This window comes from Myxine glutinosa, chromosome 5 (assembly GCF_964187855.1).
Source record: "Myxine glutinosa chromosome 5, kmMyxGlut1.1, whole genome shotgun sequence".
NCBI classification, from domain to species: Eukaryota; Metazoa; Chordata; class Myxini; order Myxiniformes; family Myxinidae; genus Myxine; species Myxine glutinosa.
Window position 1 is genome coordinate 49,859,915 of NC_136265.1, and position 18,886 is coordinate 49,878,800.

General features: G+C 43.0%; 1 protein-coding gene across 2 annotated transcripts in view; it reads right to left on the reverse strand.

Annotated features, from left to right (window-relative positions):
* Window positions 1–1,659: 1,659 nt before the first annotated feature.
* TFAP4 (transcription factor AP-4) overlaps window positions 1,660–18,886 on the reverse strand; it is a 29,573-nt gene continuing 12,346 nt past the window's right edge. For both annotated transcript variants that reach the window (XM_068117138.2, XM_068117137.2), the window contains exons 2-7: window positions 17,552–17,717; window positions 9,769–9,867; window positions 4,686–4,856; window positions 4,392–4,550; window positions 4,076–4,225; window positions 1,660–3,884 (exon numbers count right to left, since the gene is read on the reverse strand). In XM_068117138.2, coding sequence (XP_067973239.1) covers window positions 3,735–3,884; window positions 4,076–4,225; window positions 4,392–4,550; window positions 4,686–4,856; window positions 9,769–9,867; window positions 17,552–17,717 — 895 coding nt within the window. In that variant the 3' untranslated portion in view covers window positions 1,660–3,734. The remainder of the gene's footprint in view (window positions 3,885–4,075; window positions 4,226–4,391; window positions 4,551–4,685; window positions 4,857–9,768; window positions 9,868–17,551; window positions 17,718–18,886) is intronic.

Genomic DNA, 18,886 nt, shown 5'->3' on the forward strand with positions numbered 1-18,886 from the left:
TTCATGCTCGACTTAAAAAGTAAACAGCAATTGCATAATGCCTTACTGAATTTGGAAGCCAACTATTTGTGGTGAAAAGGTCAAAGGTCAACTCAAGGTCAAACTTCTAATTTTCATTTGCAAAATCATCAATTTTAATCTGATTGACCCGAGCTTTGATTAAGATCGTCAATTTTAATCATAATGAAATTGACAATTTGATGTATCCATGGCAACCTTTTTTGGGGGGGGAGGGGTGAATTTTGCAAGTATTGTGCTCTGCATGACGTCTTCCTGTTTGTTTGTCCGGGCAATACCTCAGCCATCCTTTGAGCTAGCATGCTGAAATTTTGGCACAATAATGAGCACGTGCTTTGGCAAAAATACTATTTTTTGTTTTTTGATTAATTACTTAATTATTATCGATTAATTAAGTACTTATTTATTTTATTTTCCATCTGGCCAATATATCAGGCACCTTTTGAGCTCGGAAGCTGATTTTCGGACATGACAGTGACCAAGTGATGTGGCTATAAAGGATATTTCTGATTTATTGATTAATCAAGTAATTCTTTTTTTTCGATTAATGACTTATTTAATTAATTTTCAAAAAGTTACAGCTTCGGATGAAACACTGGTGCATGAAGCACGTATGCTATTATCCAATTAAGAAATTATTTCACGATCATTATTTATTGATTTTAATTACGCAATTAATGTAAACCTCTCCCTCACAATACCGTCTCTATGCGCTGCATGGCGGTATCGCCGCACACCAAAGGCGCCCCGGCAATGCCGCGCTGGAGGATGTTATTTATTAATTTGGCATAGGGGAGGTGTACTTTGAATGTATCTGTACTTGTTTCCCCTTTTTTGACACCTTTGGGATATTCCTGGGTGTGCCACTCATCCACATTCCTCTCCTCATTCCCCCAATGAAATTGCGTCTTTTTGTCGGATAAAAAAATTACTCTGGTGTTGCGGTGCAGTCTTGTTGAGCTGAATGGCCTCCTGCGTATAGTTTCCTTGTGTAAGACTGCGTGGGATATTGTGTTATATTGACTCTCTAGTTAAGTAAGGTCCTAACTCGTTCATTTGGTAGCACACACCGGTTGTGGGTAAGGGGATTATTTATTTTTGGGTGCATCATATCATGTATTTGTTCTTAATGCTTTCTTTTAAATTCTTTCCTGAGGACAATTATTGTTTCTTTAGTGAATCCACTTGATGAATTCTGGTTGTTGGAGTTCTCTTGACAGTGATAAAGAAAGACCGGTTACAGGGTAAATGGCAATAGTGAGTGAGCCAACACCATACATCCAGAACGCGAGGGCTCGCTCGGCCTTATTTGCAGATGACCATGTGCCACGCCTCATCGGCCGGTGTATTTGGATTTCCAATTCGCACAGTATCGTGTCTGGCAAGGAAGACCCCAAAGCAATCGACCATAGCAGTCGTGTTGATACGACGCATAGGACTTGTACTGGGCAACCGGAGCAGCCAACAACCGTTACAATATATTCAATAGGCAATTCACTGCACCTGGCATTGAAAACGCTGCTCTTGCAAATCAAGGGCCGATTGTTGGTGTTGTTTTCAATCTTCTTTGTACTGCATCATTTGCAAATCTTACATCCCTTCTACCCCCTAAAAAAAAAAACAACAACAAAAAAGTAAAAATGCTGTTCACTTGTTTTATTTAAAAAAGAAGAAATGTTCTACGGTTCTACAGGCCATAATCTGGCAGCTTTGTCAAGTTTTGATCCCACGGTCCCATTAAAAACTTCCAATCCAGTAGAATTAAAAGCAATTCATGACCCTTTTAGAAATGCCTTACCCAACCCTCACCCCAAACGCCTTACCAACCCAAAACAATTTGCAGTCCATAGTCATCACAATCCCATACAAACATGTGCTATCACAATGCAGCACCACCCACAGCGGTGCCGAGCCCAGACAATGACAAACGTGCGAATAACGGCGAGTCAAGCAAAACAGGCCCAGCTTTGCAGGCAGACAGAACCAAAAGCACAATAGTATGGGACAAAAGGAAAAAAAATGTGCTTTTTTTTTTTTGTCCTTACATTTACAAAACAAATTAGATCATATACATCGTTGTAAGGGAACTGTCGACATTGATAAAAAGTGTGTGGGGGTGCGGCCGGGGTTAAAAAGCTAAATGTCTCGGACAATACCCAGAAAGGTCAATTCTTCTGAAATGCCGTCGACTCTTGGTTTAACAGTTTCAGTGTGTTTCAAGTTGCACCGTCAAGCCACATTGAAAAAGAAAAACAGGATCTGAAATGGTACGTGTAAAAGCAGCAGGTTACAGAGTGGCAGTTCTCAGCTTTGCAATGCTACAAAATCCTATGTACATGCCAACGTAGGGTTTCAGAGGACGGGGAGGTTCACGGGGAAGAGACGGAACATGCTGTGGTATCGATCGCAGGCTTCATGCTGAAAACACGCAAAAGTATAATCGGCGGTTTGTTTTCTTTTTTCGACGGAAAAAAGAAAAATGCAAACCGCATGCGAAAACCTCCCGAACGTGGAGATAGCAACTCGGCACCATTATGGCGTTGGGATTTGACTCTCAAAAAGAGGCTTCCGGGCAGCAGGGCGAGTGCTGGGAGCGTACTGCTCTTGCTGAAGGCCAACAGCGTGGCTGCACGATGCTCGTCGGAGCTAGCGTGAGATATAAAAACATATAGGTAAACAAAGCTAACCTTGTTTAAAAAAAAAAAAAAAAAAAAAAAAAAAAAGGGAGCATTTCATTGCGACACAGTACTCTATCACATAAAAGTTTTATCAACTTTGCTCCTAGTTCCTCTCTCTTATGTCATCGCACTGCTCCGTATCCGTAGTTTCAACAAAGATGCTCGACCAGATGTTTCCCTTTGCCGTCGATGGAAAAGTAGACCCTAACAAAGACGGGGCCAGCGGAGAGAGGCGAAATGGCTGCACGAGGTGCCCCGATACGAGGAAAGGCACATTTGGCTGCAGGAAAGCTCTCTGGGCACCGCTTCGTTGCCCAGCAACGTAGCTTTATCGTTCTGGCGCTGTGACCCAGAATCGCATTTGATTTTTCAGGCCTACACAGCTAGCTTCGCACTGGCCTAACTTTTGCTTCCCTACATGCTAGCTAGCAAAGGTTGAAGATGCTTGCAGTCCAACCCGAAGCGCAACTCGCCAGCGCGTGGCCTTTAGCAACACGTCCCGATCAGAAGCTCCTTTTCCCAGGTTCAAAATCCCAATCCCAACTCCATCAATCCCTACAGCAAGCTCAGAAGTTTCTGCACAGGGTTGCATTTCGGCTTTTTTTTCTTTTCTTATCAAAATAGACTTTTTACTTTCATTTAAAAAAGACAACTAAAAAAAACTGGGCTATGCTGTCTAACCTTGGGCCGGACCAAATACAGGCCTTCATGCCTGACAATCGAGGCGAGTCATAAGCATTAAGTGCTCTCCCTTTGACAGAGACAAGTATTCGATGAGCAGTCACACAGCTACCGAGAGCTGTACAGCACAAAACATTTCAAGACGCACGAAGAAAAAATAAAAACACATATCCACAAAGGAATCAACATGTAAAACGGATTAGGAACGCCAAGAACGATGCAAGCAAGTGCCTGCGCGTGCTTGTGGAATGAGCTGCCTGGGAGATTCCGTGCATCCACTGGTGGGGAGGGTGTTGGAGGAGGGGACAGAAGAACTTGGAGAAGGGGCGAGAGCGTGGAAGGTGGCGAGCAGATGCATCACGACGCCTGCTCAATGAGCTCGACAACCACGCGCCGCATCTCTCCACCTTCCTCCTCCACAGTGCCATCTTCTCTCCTCCTGGTCCCCCTTACAATGACCTCACGACGCTCTTCCTCATCCTGTGTCCCTTCGATATGTTGGATAGCCTAAAAGGACAACGGAGTGGATTGGAAAGCTCAAAAGGGGAACGGACGAAAATATCTGGAACCAGGGAGTGGAAGTGGATGAGCCGGAATAAGGGGTGGGGCATGATGTGAGTGCGGGGTGGGGGGGGGGGGGCGTAATAAAACTGGGGAGAGCCACAATCGTCAGGACAAGGCAAAGCCAAAAAGTCTACCTGCACAATCGTTTCCAAGTTCTGCCGAGATGTGGAAACTGAACTGATGACCGATGGTGGTGCCATGGTAACCACAGTCACGTGGTGGGGCGGTGTTGGTGCTGGAACAATTACTGTTGGATGCTGCAATGAGGACAAAGCCAGAGGCAACTGCAGAAGCACAACACAAGATATTGTTAAATGCATAAAGGAAACGCTTCAAACAATCAAAAAACTGTGCACAACTTCCATCATAATCTTGGAAAAGTGAGTTTGTCACAAGAAAAGTTCCAAACTTGGGAAAAACCAAACAAAAAAAACCCAGAGGTTTATTTACCTCGCCTAAGGGACTGGCATCTTGCATATCAGCGTCGTGCGTCGCGATACGAGGGTCACAGGGCGAGTGCTCTCCTTCAACGTCTTGTACTTCCACCTGAGCTTGCTGCGCAATCTCCTTTAGCTTTTCTGGGTACAGCTGAGCTTCCATGCCTCGAACCTGTTGAGCAATTCCAATTGAAACCAGATTGTCTATGCATAGAAAAGTATCGTTTTGGCCTATTCTGAAAAGCCGGTTGACAAATCCATACAATGAACCGCACTCCCAAAAACTCCCGCCGCTCATGCCACAAACCTGCTCCTCGAGCACCAGCCTCAACCGCCGCTCCTTGTCCAGTTGTGTCCGCAGTTCAATCATTTCACGGCGAAGCTCTTCCACTTTGTCTTCCTCGAGGATGTCTGGGGAGCCGATGCCCTCATCCCGGTCCTCTGCACGGCGACGCTTAGGTGAAGCTCCATCACATCCCTGGGATGCAGCGCACCAGCAAATACTACATCAACATGAGCCATCACAGCAACAACCAAACAAACTTGAAAAGTTCCATGCCATCTTAATCTTACTCTTGGATGAGGTATTATTTGTGGGTCCAGCAATCGTTTGACATAAAATTCATTTTCCAGACTTGATAATCCCACAATAAAAATAAAATTCCTCCAATCCAAATGGAGACTACAATGGCACTCGGTCACGAACATACCTCAACCAGGCTGAACAGTTTACGTTTGTATCCCACTGATAGGCCAGATGTGGATCCAGAAATCCAAAATCTAATCGGCTTGTTCTTGGGAACTACCCAATTCATCCACCAAGTTTTGTTGTAACCAACCCGCCGACAACTTTTTCACACACATCTGTTTTTTTCATTTCTGTCTCTCTCTTACTTACACTTGTTTTTTTACACACACACACACAAACACACACGAAATCCGAATCTCCCTGTTCCCCTCATGATTGACCTTGTAATTAGTTACACACATAAATATATGCACATATACACGACACATATTTATACACATATACATGACACATATTTATACACATATACACGACATATTTATACACATACACGACACATATTTATACACATATACACGACACATATTTATACACATATACACGACACATATTTATACACATATACAGTATACACGGCACATATTTATACACATATACACGACACATATTTATACACATATACACGACACATATTTATACACATATACACGACATATTTATACACATATACACGACACATATTTATACACATATACACGACATATTTATACACATATACACGACACATATTTATACACATATACGCGACACATATTTATACACATATACATGACACATATTTATACACAACACATATTTATACACATATCCACACAACACACAACACACACCTTGTTTTTTTTATTTTTGTTTCTCACAATTCTATCTCTTATGATTTTCAATTCTTATTTTTCTCTTATTTAATTCTTATTTAAAAATGTATTTAATCAATTGTACAGTATATCGGTTGTTCCTAAACTTAAATAATTTAAAGGATTGCTGTAAATGATGTTAATTTCACAACATCCCAAATTCAACTTTATTTAAATTTTAAACCTCAAACATAGTTTCTCCACCTAAAGCAAGAACCTTAACCCGTAAGCAACTGACTAGTTTCCCGACTGCACGGATCATCAGCTGGGCACCGTTCTTCCTCGAGGTTTCAATCCTTTCAGCCCAGGACCTCTCCAACTGGCGGATCCACAACCTCGATCATGGATCCACATCAATAGATGGTACATCAGTAGATCCACAACCTCAGTTGCGTCCAGGCAGTCAGTCAATCCATCAATGCAACATCACTTATTCCAACTTTACTCGCTCTCGGATTTATTGCATTATCATATATTTATAACTTTCCTTACACACTCCATACTATGATAATACATTAAATCATGCACATCTTACCTTAAATAAACCATATCTACCAACCAGCACGACCACACCACCTACCTCTATATCAAACTGTACTTCGAATGTTCAAACTGTCACTGAAAACGGTTTTTTGCATGCTGCCATATCCAAGCAACCACTGATTCCTAGCAACATTGATTTGTCGTGTATTTAATTCTTATATTGTACTGTGTTTACATAAAGATCTCATGAATAATATTTTTACTATTCGTATTGTATTTTACTAATTTGATTTGGTGTCTTTTTGTGATATTAAAGAAAACGTGTTTTAATGTACCAACTGGAGCCCCTTGTGCTAACGTCTGACTGACACTGACACACACACACACACACACACACACACACACACACACACACACACACACACACACACACACACACACACACACACACACACACACACACACACACACACACACACACACACACACACACACACACACACACACACACACACACACACACACACACACACAGTTTTGGCCCAATCTCTCAATGGTTAAATAATCACTAAAAAATGGAAAAAAAATTCTCGTATCCAGATCTTTACCAAAATTGAACCAATTCGTCCTTGTCGCACTCCCAACATGTCCACCACGTTTCGTCTGAATATGTCCATAACCTTTTGGGACATCGTGCTATATATAATTTTTGGCCGTATCTCCCAATGGTGAAAAATCACTTTAAAATTTTTGATTGGATCCAGATAGTCACCAAAAATGCAATGAATTTGTCCTTGTTGCATACCCAACCTGGCCACTAAATTTTGTCTGAATCCATCCATAACTTTTTGAGTTATCCTGCTCACAGACAGACATCCAGACAGGTGCTACTCCTATTGCAATATTATATGCCAGTGAAGATTACACGGATGGAAATAAATGGAGAATGTTTTACAGATATGCAAGAAATAACAAATCGAAAGCTAAATAGATATTTCAGTGAAATGGCCACAAGGGGACGTGGGCCCAATTGACTGGCTGCTTTCAGCAAAACTTCCACAAAAGAAAAAAACAAAAAATAATTCAAGCAGTGTTCGAATCGATCTGTCTTGAGGAAGCATGTAATACCCTGAAGACATCCCAGCGAAATTTTATTTATTTATTTATCAAGAAACTCCATGTACACCTCTATTTCCAATATGGATCAACTCTTTACCATCCATCCCAACTCTGTTTCTCATCTCGGGCGATTTCAACCGTCACCATGGCAGCCGGCTGGATGTTGGCTCGGCAACAATCAGCCATGGCATTGCAGCAAAGGCCTTATGTGACACTGTGGGTTTCACCAAACAAACTTCCGAACCAGGATTTCTATTACTTCGACGTCCTCCCTCGTGGATCGAATAAGGACTGATTTTCAGTCCAATCTATCTTCTGCTGCCATTGGCTCTTCTGATAACTGTCAAGGCCCTTCTCCCTTTGGCTATTGTAAGGCAGCAACCTCAATGACGCATAATATGGCTGTTTGCACAGGCCAACTGGCAAAGATTGCAATCTGCCCTCTCTCACTCAAAAGGATTGTGCTTCCGTCTCCATAGCACCTGATATTTATTCTGTCTCGGAGTACTTTCACAAAAGCCAACTTTCTCTAACGTTTTGTCCCATCCCACCTGCAGCTATCCTATCCAACATCGAGACCCTGGCACACCGAATCCTGCGGAGAGACTGTTGCAGTGAAGCACCTTGCTTTTTCAACATGGAAAGCAAACACGATTGAGGGCAACTTTAGTTAATTCCCTAAACCTTCCAACAAATACGTTTCCATCCTCAGGCATACCAGAAAACGCCATCCTGCAAATCCCAACGCTGAACTCTCCAACTGGTATCCTTCCTCCAAGTCATGGTGGCGCATTGTCATGTCGGTCTCTGATGTATGCTCCCTGTGCATCCCCTCCCTCTGTCACCTCAAATTGTAATATTTCAGACCCCGCCAGAGATATGTCAGAACGTCTAATCTCTCGTATCTAACCCATCCCATTGTCCCCATGTTACACCCTCATACCCACTGTCGACTGAAATTTGTATCTTTCTCACCCAAGAAGGTAGACATTTCAAGAAATTTTAACTCAAATTTGATATGGGGTCATTCCTTGTGGAACCTTGTGGGAAATAGACAGATAACACTTACCTGACGGGGAAACACCGTAAAAGCATTAACCATGTCAGCAGCCAAAGTAAAGACTATTAAAACTGTATCTGGTCAAGTAGTACAACAGCAATGTCGTCGCGTGCACCAAGAATGTCGTGAATGTTTATATCTTACTATAATTCACCAAATGTCCGTCCGTCTGTCTGTCTGTCTGTTCGAAGGTACCGTAAAAACTGCTGCACCGATCGGACTCGGTGACCTCAGACAAAGACCTTTTATAAGGACACAGGTTGAATCCCTGCTTGAGAGAATTCCAACCCCCTCCGCACCATGAGGAGTAAAATAGGCTATTTAATCTTACTATAATTCACCAAATGTCCGTCCGTCTGTCTGTCTGTCTGTTCGAAGGTACCGTAAAAACTGCTGAACCGATCGCAAAGATATTTTGGGTGGATAATCCTGGGATCTCCAGGAGTAAAATAGGCTATTTAGTTTTCCCAATTTCAGCTTTAGTCTCCAGCATTCTCAGGTTTGGATTCCCGCATAACATTCGCATTCGCATAACGTTCATTGTTCTCATTGTGCCGATGTTGCTTTCCCGGGTGCCGCGCGATCGGTGCAGCCGTTTGTGCGGCACCCGGGAAAGCAACATGTCTCCATCGATCGCTAACAGATCGCTGTCTCCATCGATCTTGCCAAGGCCGTAACAGCTATCGGCTCAAAATCTTTTTAACTGTTGATTTGGTACAATTACACGTATCGGGAATTTGGTACACGTATCGGGAGTACATACGACATAGCGATTGCGAACACAATTATCGATCACGATAATCACGATCATAGTGTATCGATCACGATTTGAAACACGATGGAATAATATTTACCGATATGAACAGTGATGTGGCTTTTATTGAAATTCCAAAGATACTGTTTATATTTTGATGATTTGCGTGTGATATGATTCAACGGATGTTTATATGAATCGTTTAAAATAAATAAAAACTTCAATTTCTGATATTTTGCCTTTTCATTTGGGCCTCCCAATTGAAGCCCCGCCGATAGGGCGGGTACCGTTGCTAGTATAAATAATGCACCCAATGCTAGATAACTGAAACACTTGGGTCATCACCTGATGCCATGCCACATATGTCTACATTCCACACAATAAAGTAAGAGTATGAAACACTAATTGAAAAGACTATCATTAGATAAAATTATGAAACTAAATAGATTGAGCCAACGTAATTAGGTTTACGGTCGAAAACCTTGATTCAATAAAGTTTACATGCAAGGTGTGGCCTTGCCAGGATTCCCACACCTGCACGAGGCGCTTCAGCTGTGAATTCTGCTGCAGCAGGCGCGTCTTCTCTTGCTCCAGTGTGAAAATGTACTCCGCCGTCTGCTGCAAGATCGCCGCCTGCCAGCACACATCAAGCAATGACCAACGTGATCCAAAGCACACAGTGGAGACTTCTGCAAGCCCTTTTGACCAAATATGATTTGTAATGCGATTCTGTGTTTGCAAATCAATCTAAGACCTGAGAAAGTAAATACAAACAAACAAAATAAAAATGAAATCGACATGCCTCCGCCCACATTATTACATCATCTATGAATGAACCACCTTTAGAGGCCATCTTTCCCCGCAGAGCAGGGGTTGGCCTTTTTCGGGCACCGTGGTCCCCTTTTTGGAGCAATGTTTTATGGCCGGATGCCCTTCCTGCCGCCAACCCTGTTAGTCGCCTCTTGTGACACACAGGGAATTACCAGTGAACTGGTACTCGATTTGCCGACCTCAGAAGGATGACAGGCTGAGTCAACCCCCCTGGCGTTAATTCAGCGATCGACCGGGATTCGAACCCAGGATCCCAAGCCGGCACCCTAACCACTAAGCCAAACACCAGGCTCTCAACATCATCTACAACCAACCCTATTTGTGAACGTCTGCTTGTTCGGTTGTGCCTCATGGACAGCCTAAGGAAGTGACTTAGAGAGGGAAGAGGGGTTCCATGAGGGTAACTTTTCACGACAAAAAACATGGGCGCATCAGATTTAGACTAGGGGTATGCCCAAGGGTCGTGGCAGAGGGGCTTCTGCAAGATTCCCCTTGGCTTCCTCCGACGATAAAAAGCCCACTACACATGCGTGACTGACCATTTATTTTCCGGGCAACGCCGGGTAACTCTGCTAGTTATACATACTTGTACCATGCTTTATTTTAATCCCTTCAGATGTTCTCAAAGTTATCACATTTTTACCTGACATGACCTCTGACCTCTACACACCAAAATATAATCAGTTAATCTTTACATCATTATACATACCTGGACCAAGTTTGACTGAGACCCCTTCAACTGTTCTTAAGTTATCGCGGTAACGAAATTATTGTAACCTAAGATGACATCTGACCTTTGACCTCTTGACCACAAAATCTAATCAGTTCATCTTTGCATAATAATATATAATTGTACCATGTTTGGTGAAAATCCCATGACTGGTTCACAAGTTAGCTCGGTAACTAAATTTTTACCTCACGGAACATCTGACATTTGACTTCTTTACCCCAAAATCGAATCAGTTCATGTTTATATCATTATACATACCGAAACCATGTTTGACTAAGATCCCTTTAGCCGTTCTCAAGTTATAAACCTATTAAAGACTCTGACCTTTTCCTCTCGACCCCAAAATTTAATCGGTTCATCTTTGCATCATAATACTTAGGTGCACCAACTTTGGTCAAAATCTCATCACTTGTTCACAAGTTATCGTGGTAACAGGATTCTTACCTAACATGACCTCTGCCCTTTGACTTTGTGACCCCAAAACCTAATCAGTTCATCTTTGCATCATTTTACATACTTGTACCAAGTTTGACTCAGATCCATCCCTTCAGCTGTTAAGTTATCGCGGTAACGAAAACCTATTAAAGACTGACCTTTGACCTCTTGATGCGGAAATTTAATCAGTTCATCTTTGCATCACAATGGATACCTTTACCAAGTTTGGTCAAAATCGCATCACTGACTCACAAGTTACCTAGGTAACAGAATTTCTACCTAACGGGACCTCTGACCTTTGACCTCTTGACCCCACAATCTAATCAGTTAATCTTTGCATCATTATACATACTTGTACCAAGTTTGACTGAGATCCCTTCAGCTGTTAAGTTATCGAGGTTTACGAAAACCCATCACGGACAAACGGACGGATGGACGGAAAACACGAAAACATAATGCCTCCGACGAACGACTTCATCAGCAGAGGCATAAAAAATGCAAACAAATAAAAAGCTTTTCTACTGCTCACTCATGTGAAACAAACTGTAAACAATCCTGATTAATGCTATCACAGCTTCAAGCAGAAAGAAGGGTGTTTATAAATGCAATTAAGAACGTCCATTTTGGATCCATATAAAGCGGAAATCTATTGATTGGTGGAAGTCTTCGAGAGTGCTCACTTGACGGTGGCAATGAGTTCAGAGTGCAGTAAAATTTTGATGGCCTTTAGCCAGATCCACACCCGGGGCGGTTCAGTTACACCACTTTAGTCTAGTAGGAAGGCTAGGTCCCTCTGCACCCCCCGGAGATATACTTCTAATCAGTGTTTCTAGATTGGAAAAAATGTGTAGAAAATGACTAGCTATGGCCCCAAGCTGAAAAAATGTCCCACATACCATTTTTATGCAAATTACTGCTGCAAATTTTATGCAAAATTATGCAAATTTTATGCAAATTTTTGATGAGGAGTAGAGTTGAGGGGTCTTTGAGGGCTTCATCGAGGTGCTCTCGGTTGCAAGACTGGGTCATTCTGAGAAGCACAGCAGGGTCAGAGATCATGATGTTCTCCTCCTCAGTGAATCTCTCCATCAACAGCCTCTCCATTGCCTCACACACTGTTTTGAGGCAAAAGAGGGACTTTGCGTAGGCCTTTCCACTGAGAACACCTTTGAGAGATCCACTTGTTACTAGTTGTGCCTCAAAGAGAATCTCTGCATATCCAGAACCACGCATCTTGTGTCCAGTGAGCATCCCGATGTAGTTCATGGATGTGTGGAAGGGTCCAATCGTTACTACATGACTAGCAAATTCATTTGGCCAGCGCCAGATGATGGGAAGGGCTTTCATGCAGACACCCAGATCAAATGTATTCAGGACCCATCTCTGACCCACCTCAGCAGTTGCTGCCTCGGAACGCTTCAGTAGCTCACGAACAACTGCGTTGTCTGTGATCGGTCTGTGCCTGGTGCCTGCATGGCATGGCAATGGCCTGCAGCCTGTGCCTGGGCTAGGGGGTTTCACCTCTGCAACTGGTTCTCCCCCACCCAGCAAATCAACAGTCGACTACTGCACGCCTATCCACCAACCGATCACAGACAACGCAGTTGTTCGTGAGCTACTGAAGCGTTCCGAGGCAGCAACTGCTGAGGTGGGTCAGAGATGGGTCCTGAATACATTTGATCTGGGTGTCTGCATGAAAGCCCTTCCCATCATCTGGCGCTGGCCAAATGAATTTGCTAGTCATGTAGTAACGATTGGACCCTTCCACACATCCATGAACTACATCGGGATGCTCACTGGACACAAGATGCGTGGTTCTGGATATGCAGAGATTCTCTTTGAGGCACAACTAGTAACAAGTGGATCTCTCAAAGGTGTTCTCAGTGGAAAGGCCTACGCAAAGTCCCTCTTTTGCCTCAAAACAGTGTGTGAGGCAATGGAGAGGCTGTTGATGGAGAGATTCACTGAGGAGGAGAACATCATGATCTCTGACCCTGCTGTGCTTCTCAGAATGACCCAGTCTTGCAACCGAGAGCACCTCGATGAAGCCCTCAAAGACCCCTCAACTCTACTCCTCATCAAAAATTTGCATAAAATTTGCATAATTTTGCATAAAATTTGCAGCAGTAATTTGCATAAAAATGGTATGTGGGACATTTTTTCAGCTTGGGGCCATAGCTAGTCATTTTCTACACATTTTTTCCAATCTAGAAACACTGATTAGAAGTATATCTCCGGGGGGTGCAGAGGGACCTAGTCTTCCTACTAGACTACTTGGTCAGACGCAACTGAATCGCTAACAAGATGGCATTTCTGCAAATGGCTTGCGAGCAGTTGCGGAACTGGTTGGTTACGGCAGAGTAAAGGCTGTACTTCCAAGCCATCTGCTGGGAGGGGTGTAGCGACATATTTTATCACATGTACATTTGCCTGCTTCGACTGGTTGTAGAACTCTTGAATACACGCACACACTTCTAAAAACGGGGCAACTTGTTGTGCAACTATTTGTTCAAGGGACAATAACAAATGCACACAATTGAAATTTTGTGATTTAAAGAGAGATTTGAATGCTCACCTGATCACTTAGGGGTAAACCTTGCTTTAGGTCTGAGATACCAGATTATAATCAAGCCTCGTTTCAAATATCATCACATTTATGATGCATGCAAATCTATCTATAATTCCAGTAATCTCTGTGTGTATGTATGTATGTATGTATGTATGTATGTATGTATGTATGTATGTATGTCTGTGACCGCTGTTTCTCGACAACCACGGGTCCGATATACTTTAAACTTGCAAGGTATATTGCTGGGGACCCGAGGATGTGCCTTTTCAAGGTTTCATATTAATCGGACAAGTAGTTAGCGAGCTATGTCCAAAAAACGATTCAACCAATCAGAGAGCAGCGAGCTATCACGTGTGCCGAACGTGGCGAACAGACTCTGCCTCGGACGGCACATTTGAGAGCGTATTCATTTATTTCACGTTGGCAAACTATGTTGGCGTTAAACTATGTTTTAAAACTAATTAAAACTACTTTGCGATTCTTTCGCTTTCCTGCGCGTTTGTGCACGCTATGGCGATTTCTTTACCAAACTCCGCAAGCCGTTCGCTTTGGACCAAACCATTTCATGTAAATAGAGGGGGGGGATTGTCACCGTACTCGCAAGCCGTTCGCTTTGGACCAAACCATTTCATGTAAATAGAGGGGGGGGATTGTCACCGTACTCGCAAGCCGTTCGCTTTGGACCAAACCATTTCATGTAAATAGAGGGGGGGGATATAATTTTAGATATATATATAGTACGGGCATGCCCTAGTATAAGCAAAGTAAGTAACAGGTACAGATACATTCAAAGTACCCCCATGCCAAATAAATAACATATCCTCCAGCACACGGCATTGCTGGGCTCCTTCGTCGCCGCCATGCAACGCATAGAGACGGTATTGGTATTGGGAGGGAGAGGTGTGACAATAATTGATTGATTAATTGCGTAATTAAAATAAATAAATAATAATCGTAAAGTTATTAATTCATTAATCAATTGGCTAATAGCATACCGAAACCACCAGTGTTTCATCTGAAGCTGTAACTTTTTCAAAGGTAATTAAATAATTAATTAATCAAAAAATAAATAATTAATAGATCAATTGATTAATCAATAAATAATCGGTTAATTGATTCATCCAATTAAAACTACCCTTTACAGCCAAATCACTTGGTCATTATCATGTCCAAATATCAGCTTCCCAGCTCAAAAGGTGCCTGAGATATTGCCCAGGAGAGAAAGGAAATAAATAAGTACTTAATTAATCGATAATAATTAAGTAATTGAATGAATGAATGATCGTTTTTAAGGCCATTTTCCCCGCTAGAGTGGGGGTTAGCCTTGCGGGCCCCATGACAATCATGGTTCCCTGTTTGAGGCAATATTTTTATGGCCGGATGCCCTTCCTGACGCCAACCTTTAGTCGCCTCTTACGATGTGCAGGGATACGGTGTACCTATTCTAAACCGGGTTACACACCGGGATCATTCATCCCAGCAAGCTGGTACTCAATTTGCCGACCTCGGAAGGATGACAGGCTGAGTCAACCCCCCTGGCGTTAATTCAGCGATCGACCGGGATTCGAACCCAGGATCCTTGGATCCCAAGCCGGCACCCTAACCGCTAAGCCAACAAGTAACTAATCAATTAATTGATTAATCAAAAAACAAAAAATAACGTTTTTGCCAAAGTACTTGCTCACTATTGTGCCAACATTTCAGCTTCCTAGCTCAAAGGATGGCTGGGACATCACCCGAAAAAAACAAGAGAGAAGGAAAAAAAAAAACTAGAACGGCACTCAGTCGAGAGCATACCTCCGCCATATCACTCAATGGTGAAGAATCACTTAAAAATTATACCAGCTGGATCCGGATCCGGATCTTCACCAAAATTGAATCGATTCTTCCTTGTCACACACACAACCTGTCCAACAAGTTTCGTCCAAACCCATCCATAACTTTTTGAGATATCCTGCTATGTATCGTTTTTGGCCCCATCTCCCAATGGTGAATAATCACTTTAAAAATTCTAGTAGCCAGATCCAAATCCGCATCTTTACCAAAATCTAATCATTTCGTCCTTCTCACTTACGCTACATCTCCGCCAAATTCCGTCTGAATCCGTCCACAACTTTTTGAGATATTTTGTTCAAACAGACTGACAAACGGACAGACAAACAGACAGGGGTGAAAACATAACCTCCATCCACCTTTGGTGGCGGAGGTAATAAGCTCCCATAACACAGCACCAATAAGCTTCCATAACACAGCACTAATAAGCTTCACTAACACGTAACACAGCACCAACTGGAATGGCACTCAGTAGAGAGCATACCTCAGCCTGGTTGGCCACATCACTCAATGGTGAAGAATCACTTAAATAATTCTACTAGGTAGATCTGGATGCAGATCTTCACCAAAATTGAATCGATTCTTCCTTGTCACATACCCAACCTGTCCAACAAGTTTCATCCACATCCATCCACAAATTTTTGTGATATCCTGCAATGAATGTATCGTTGTTGGCCCTATCTCCCAATGGTGAAGAATCACTTAAACAATTAAATAATTCTCATATCCGAATCCATATTCAGATCTTCACCAAAATCGAATCTATTTGTCCTTGTCCGACACCCAACCGGTCCACCAAGTTTCATCCAAATCCGACCACAACTTATTTAAATATCCTGCTATGTATCGTTTTTGGCCTGATCTCCCAATGGTGAAGAATCTCTTTAAAATTATACGAGCAAGCTCCGAATCCGGGTCTTCACCAAAATCTAATAATTTCGTCCTTGCCACATATGCTACATTTCTGCCAAATTTCCTCCGCATCCGTCCACAAATTTTTGAGATATCTTGTTCACAAACAAACGGACAGACAAACGGCCAGAGAGGGGTGAAAACTTAACCTCCATCTACCTTTGGTGGCGGAGGTAACAAGAAAGAAAGGAACCTGAGTGAAAACCGAGTACTACCTTTCAGCGCGTCATCGCCGGGCCCTCTTTGGTGCCCGGCGATGACGTCATGTAGCACCTGGAGATGGAATAGGAAAGGAGCGTTGTACAACAAGAAAACAAACAAAAACTAGAACGCCACTCAGTAGAGCGCATACTCCCACCGTGGGTCAAATTGGAATAATACGTTTTGTTTAACATCCCCTCTCCCCAAAACAATAAATGAAAAAGAAAGTAGGCCCTGTCAGAGAATTTATTTTGATATATTTCGGAATTAGAGGAGAAAAACATCATTTAAGAATAAGAATAAGAATAAAAGCTTTAATGCAGTAAAACAGAAAAAAAAATTACCCAAAAAAATCCCCCCAAAAATTCCTGGATCCGGAATAATATCCTGAGCTTCACCACAAACTTAGCAATTCTTCCTTATCCCAAGGGCAATCATCCCACCAACTTTCACCCAAATCCATTCAGAACTTTTCCAGATATCTTGTACACGAACACACACTCGCGCGCGCACGCACGCACGCACTACTCCCTAGCGGGAGTAACAAAAACGGAGTGAAAACTGAGTGCTCCCTTTAAGCGCACGCGTCATCTCCGGGCCCCCTTCGGTGCCCGTCGATGACGTCATGCAGCACCTGGAGATGGAATAGAAAACGAGTCGGGTACAATAATTGTGCTGCGTGCATAGAAAAGTGGTGGAAGCATGCAGGCATAATATGAAGGCTTAGCAACACAAGCCAACAGGCGTGGGGCACAGCACTGATAGGAGTAACAAATGGTGCGATGTGTGCTCAAGTTATGGCTAACCTTGCTGAGCTTCTCTCCATCTGTATGTGGGATGAGCGTTTTGAGGGACTGGAAGCCAGCATTAATGCTTTGCATTCTTCGTCGCTCGTTGCTGTTGGCGATCTCGCGGCGTATGCGCCGCTCTTGGTCACGCTGGCTCTCAGGAGACACAGCCAGGTTTCCAAGGCTGTGGTCAGAAAGAAAGCATATTACTTACTGAATGTGATTCCAGCGACTCATCTTCTCATCTTCAAATATTACTTTTGACAGCATGTGCAACATCAAGTATTGAAAAGTACAATTTCATACCGTGGAATTTTACTAACACCCTCAGCAGGTTTCAAAACAAACACAAGTATCAGTGATTGACCTCTTCACTGCTCCGCGACGTGTGCACGTCCTACTGCCCTGAGGGCTAAATGCACAGAGATGTGTATGTACGAGTCTACAGCTAACCATAATACTGTCGACTAGACCCCCAACATTTGTGGAGATACATTCCTGAAAAATGCCGCGAATGTTGAATCCACGAATGTCAGGGCATTGTTTCAATGGAGAAAAAGGGGGCTAAGTTCCTGGCGGTTCGTGATTCATCAGGGAAAATCAAAAATCCCGAGAGAAACCTCGAATACACCCGCAAATGTCGAAGCAGGTCAGAAGCCGCGAATAACTACGAATACGAGAATCACAGGGTAATGAATGTCAAAGCAGGTCAGAAAAACCGTGGATACGCAAAGCAAGTCACATTTTATCAACAGCGAATATGCGGGGTCTCTGAAGGGAAAGCTGTATGCTGCATGTGTGAGAAGTGTTATGATTTATGGGAGCGAGACATGGGTAATGAACGTAGAGCAGCAACAAAGGCTGGAAAGGGTGGAAATGCGAATGGTTCGGTGGATGTACGGAGTATCGTTGAGAGAGAGGAAGCCAAATGATGAATTGCGAAAGATGATGGGAATAGAGCTTGTGATTGATGCTGTGAAGAGAAACAGGTTGAGATGGTTTGGTCATGTGTTGAGGAAGGATGAAAGTGACTGGTTGAGAAGAGTGATGGAAATGAATGTGGAAGGAAGTAGAGGACGGGGAAGACCGAGAAAGACTTGGCTAAAGGTGGTCAAAGAAGAAATGCGGGCAAGGGGGTTAACAAGGGGAGATGCAGAAAATAGGGCAAAATGGAGAAGATTGTCATGGGGACTGCAAGGCTAACCCCCGCTCTAGCAGGGAAAATGGCCTTAAAATGCCTGTTGTTGTTGTTGAATATGCGGGGTCTGCGAATGTCGAGGTGCGACACTATATAAAAGGCCAACATATTATATAAGCCTTTCATGCGTTGCATGGCTCAGGATGGTTTATAAA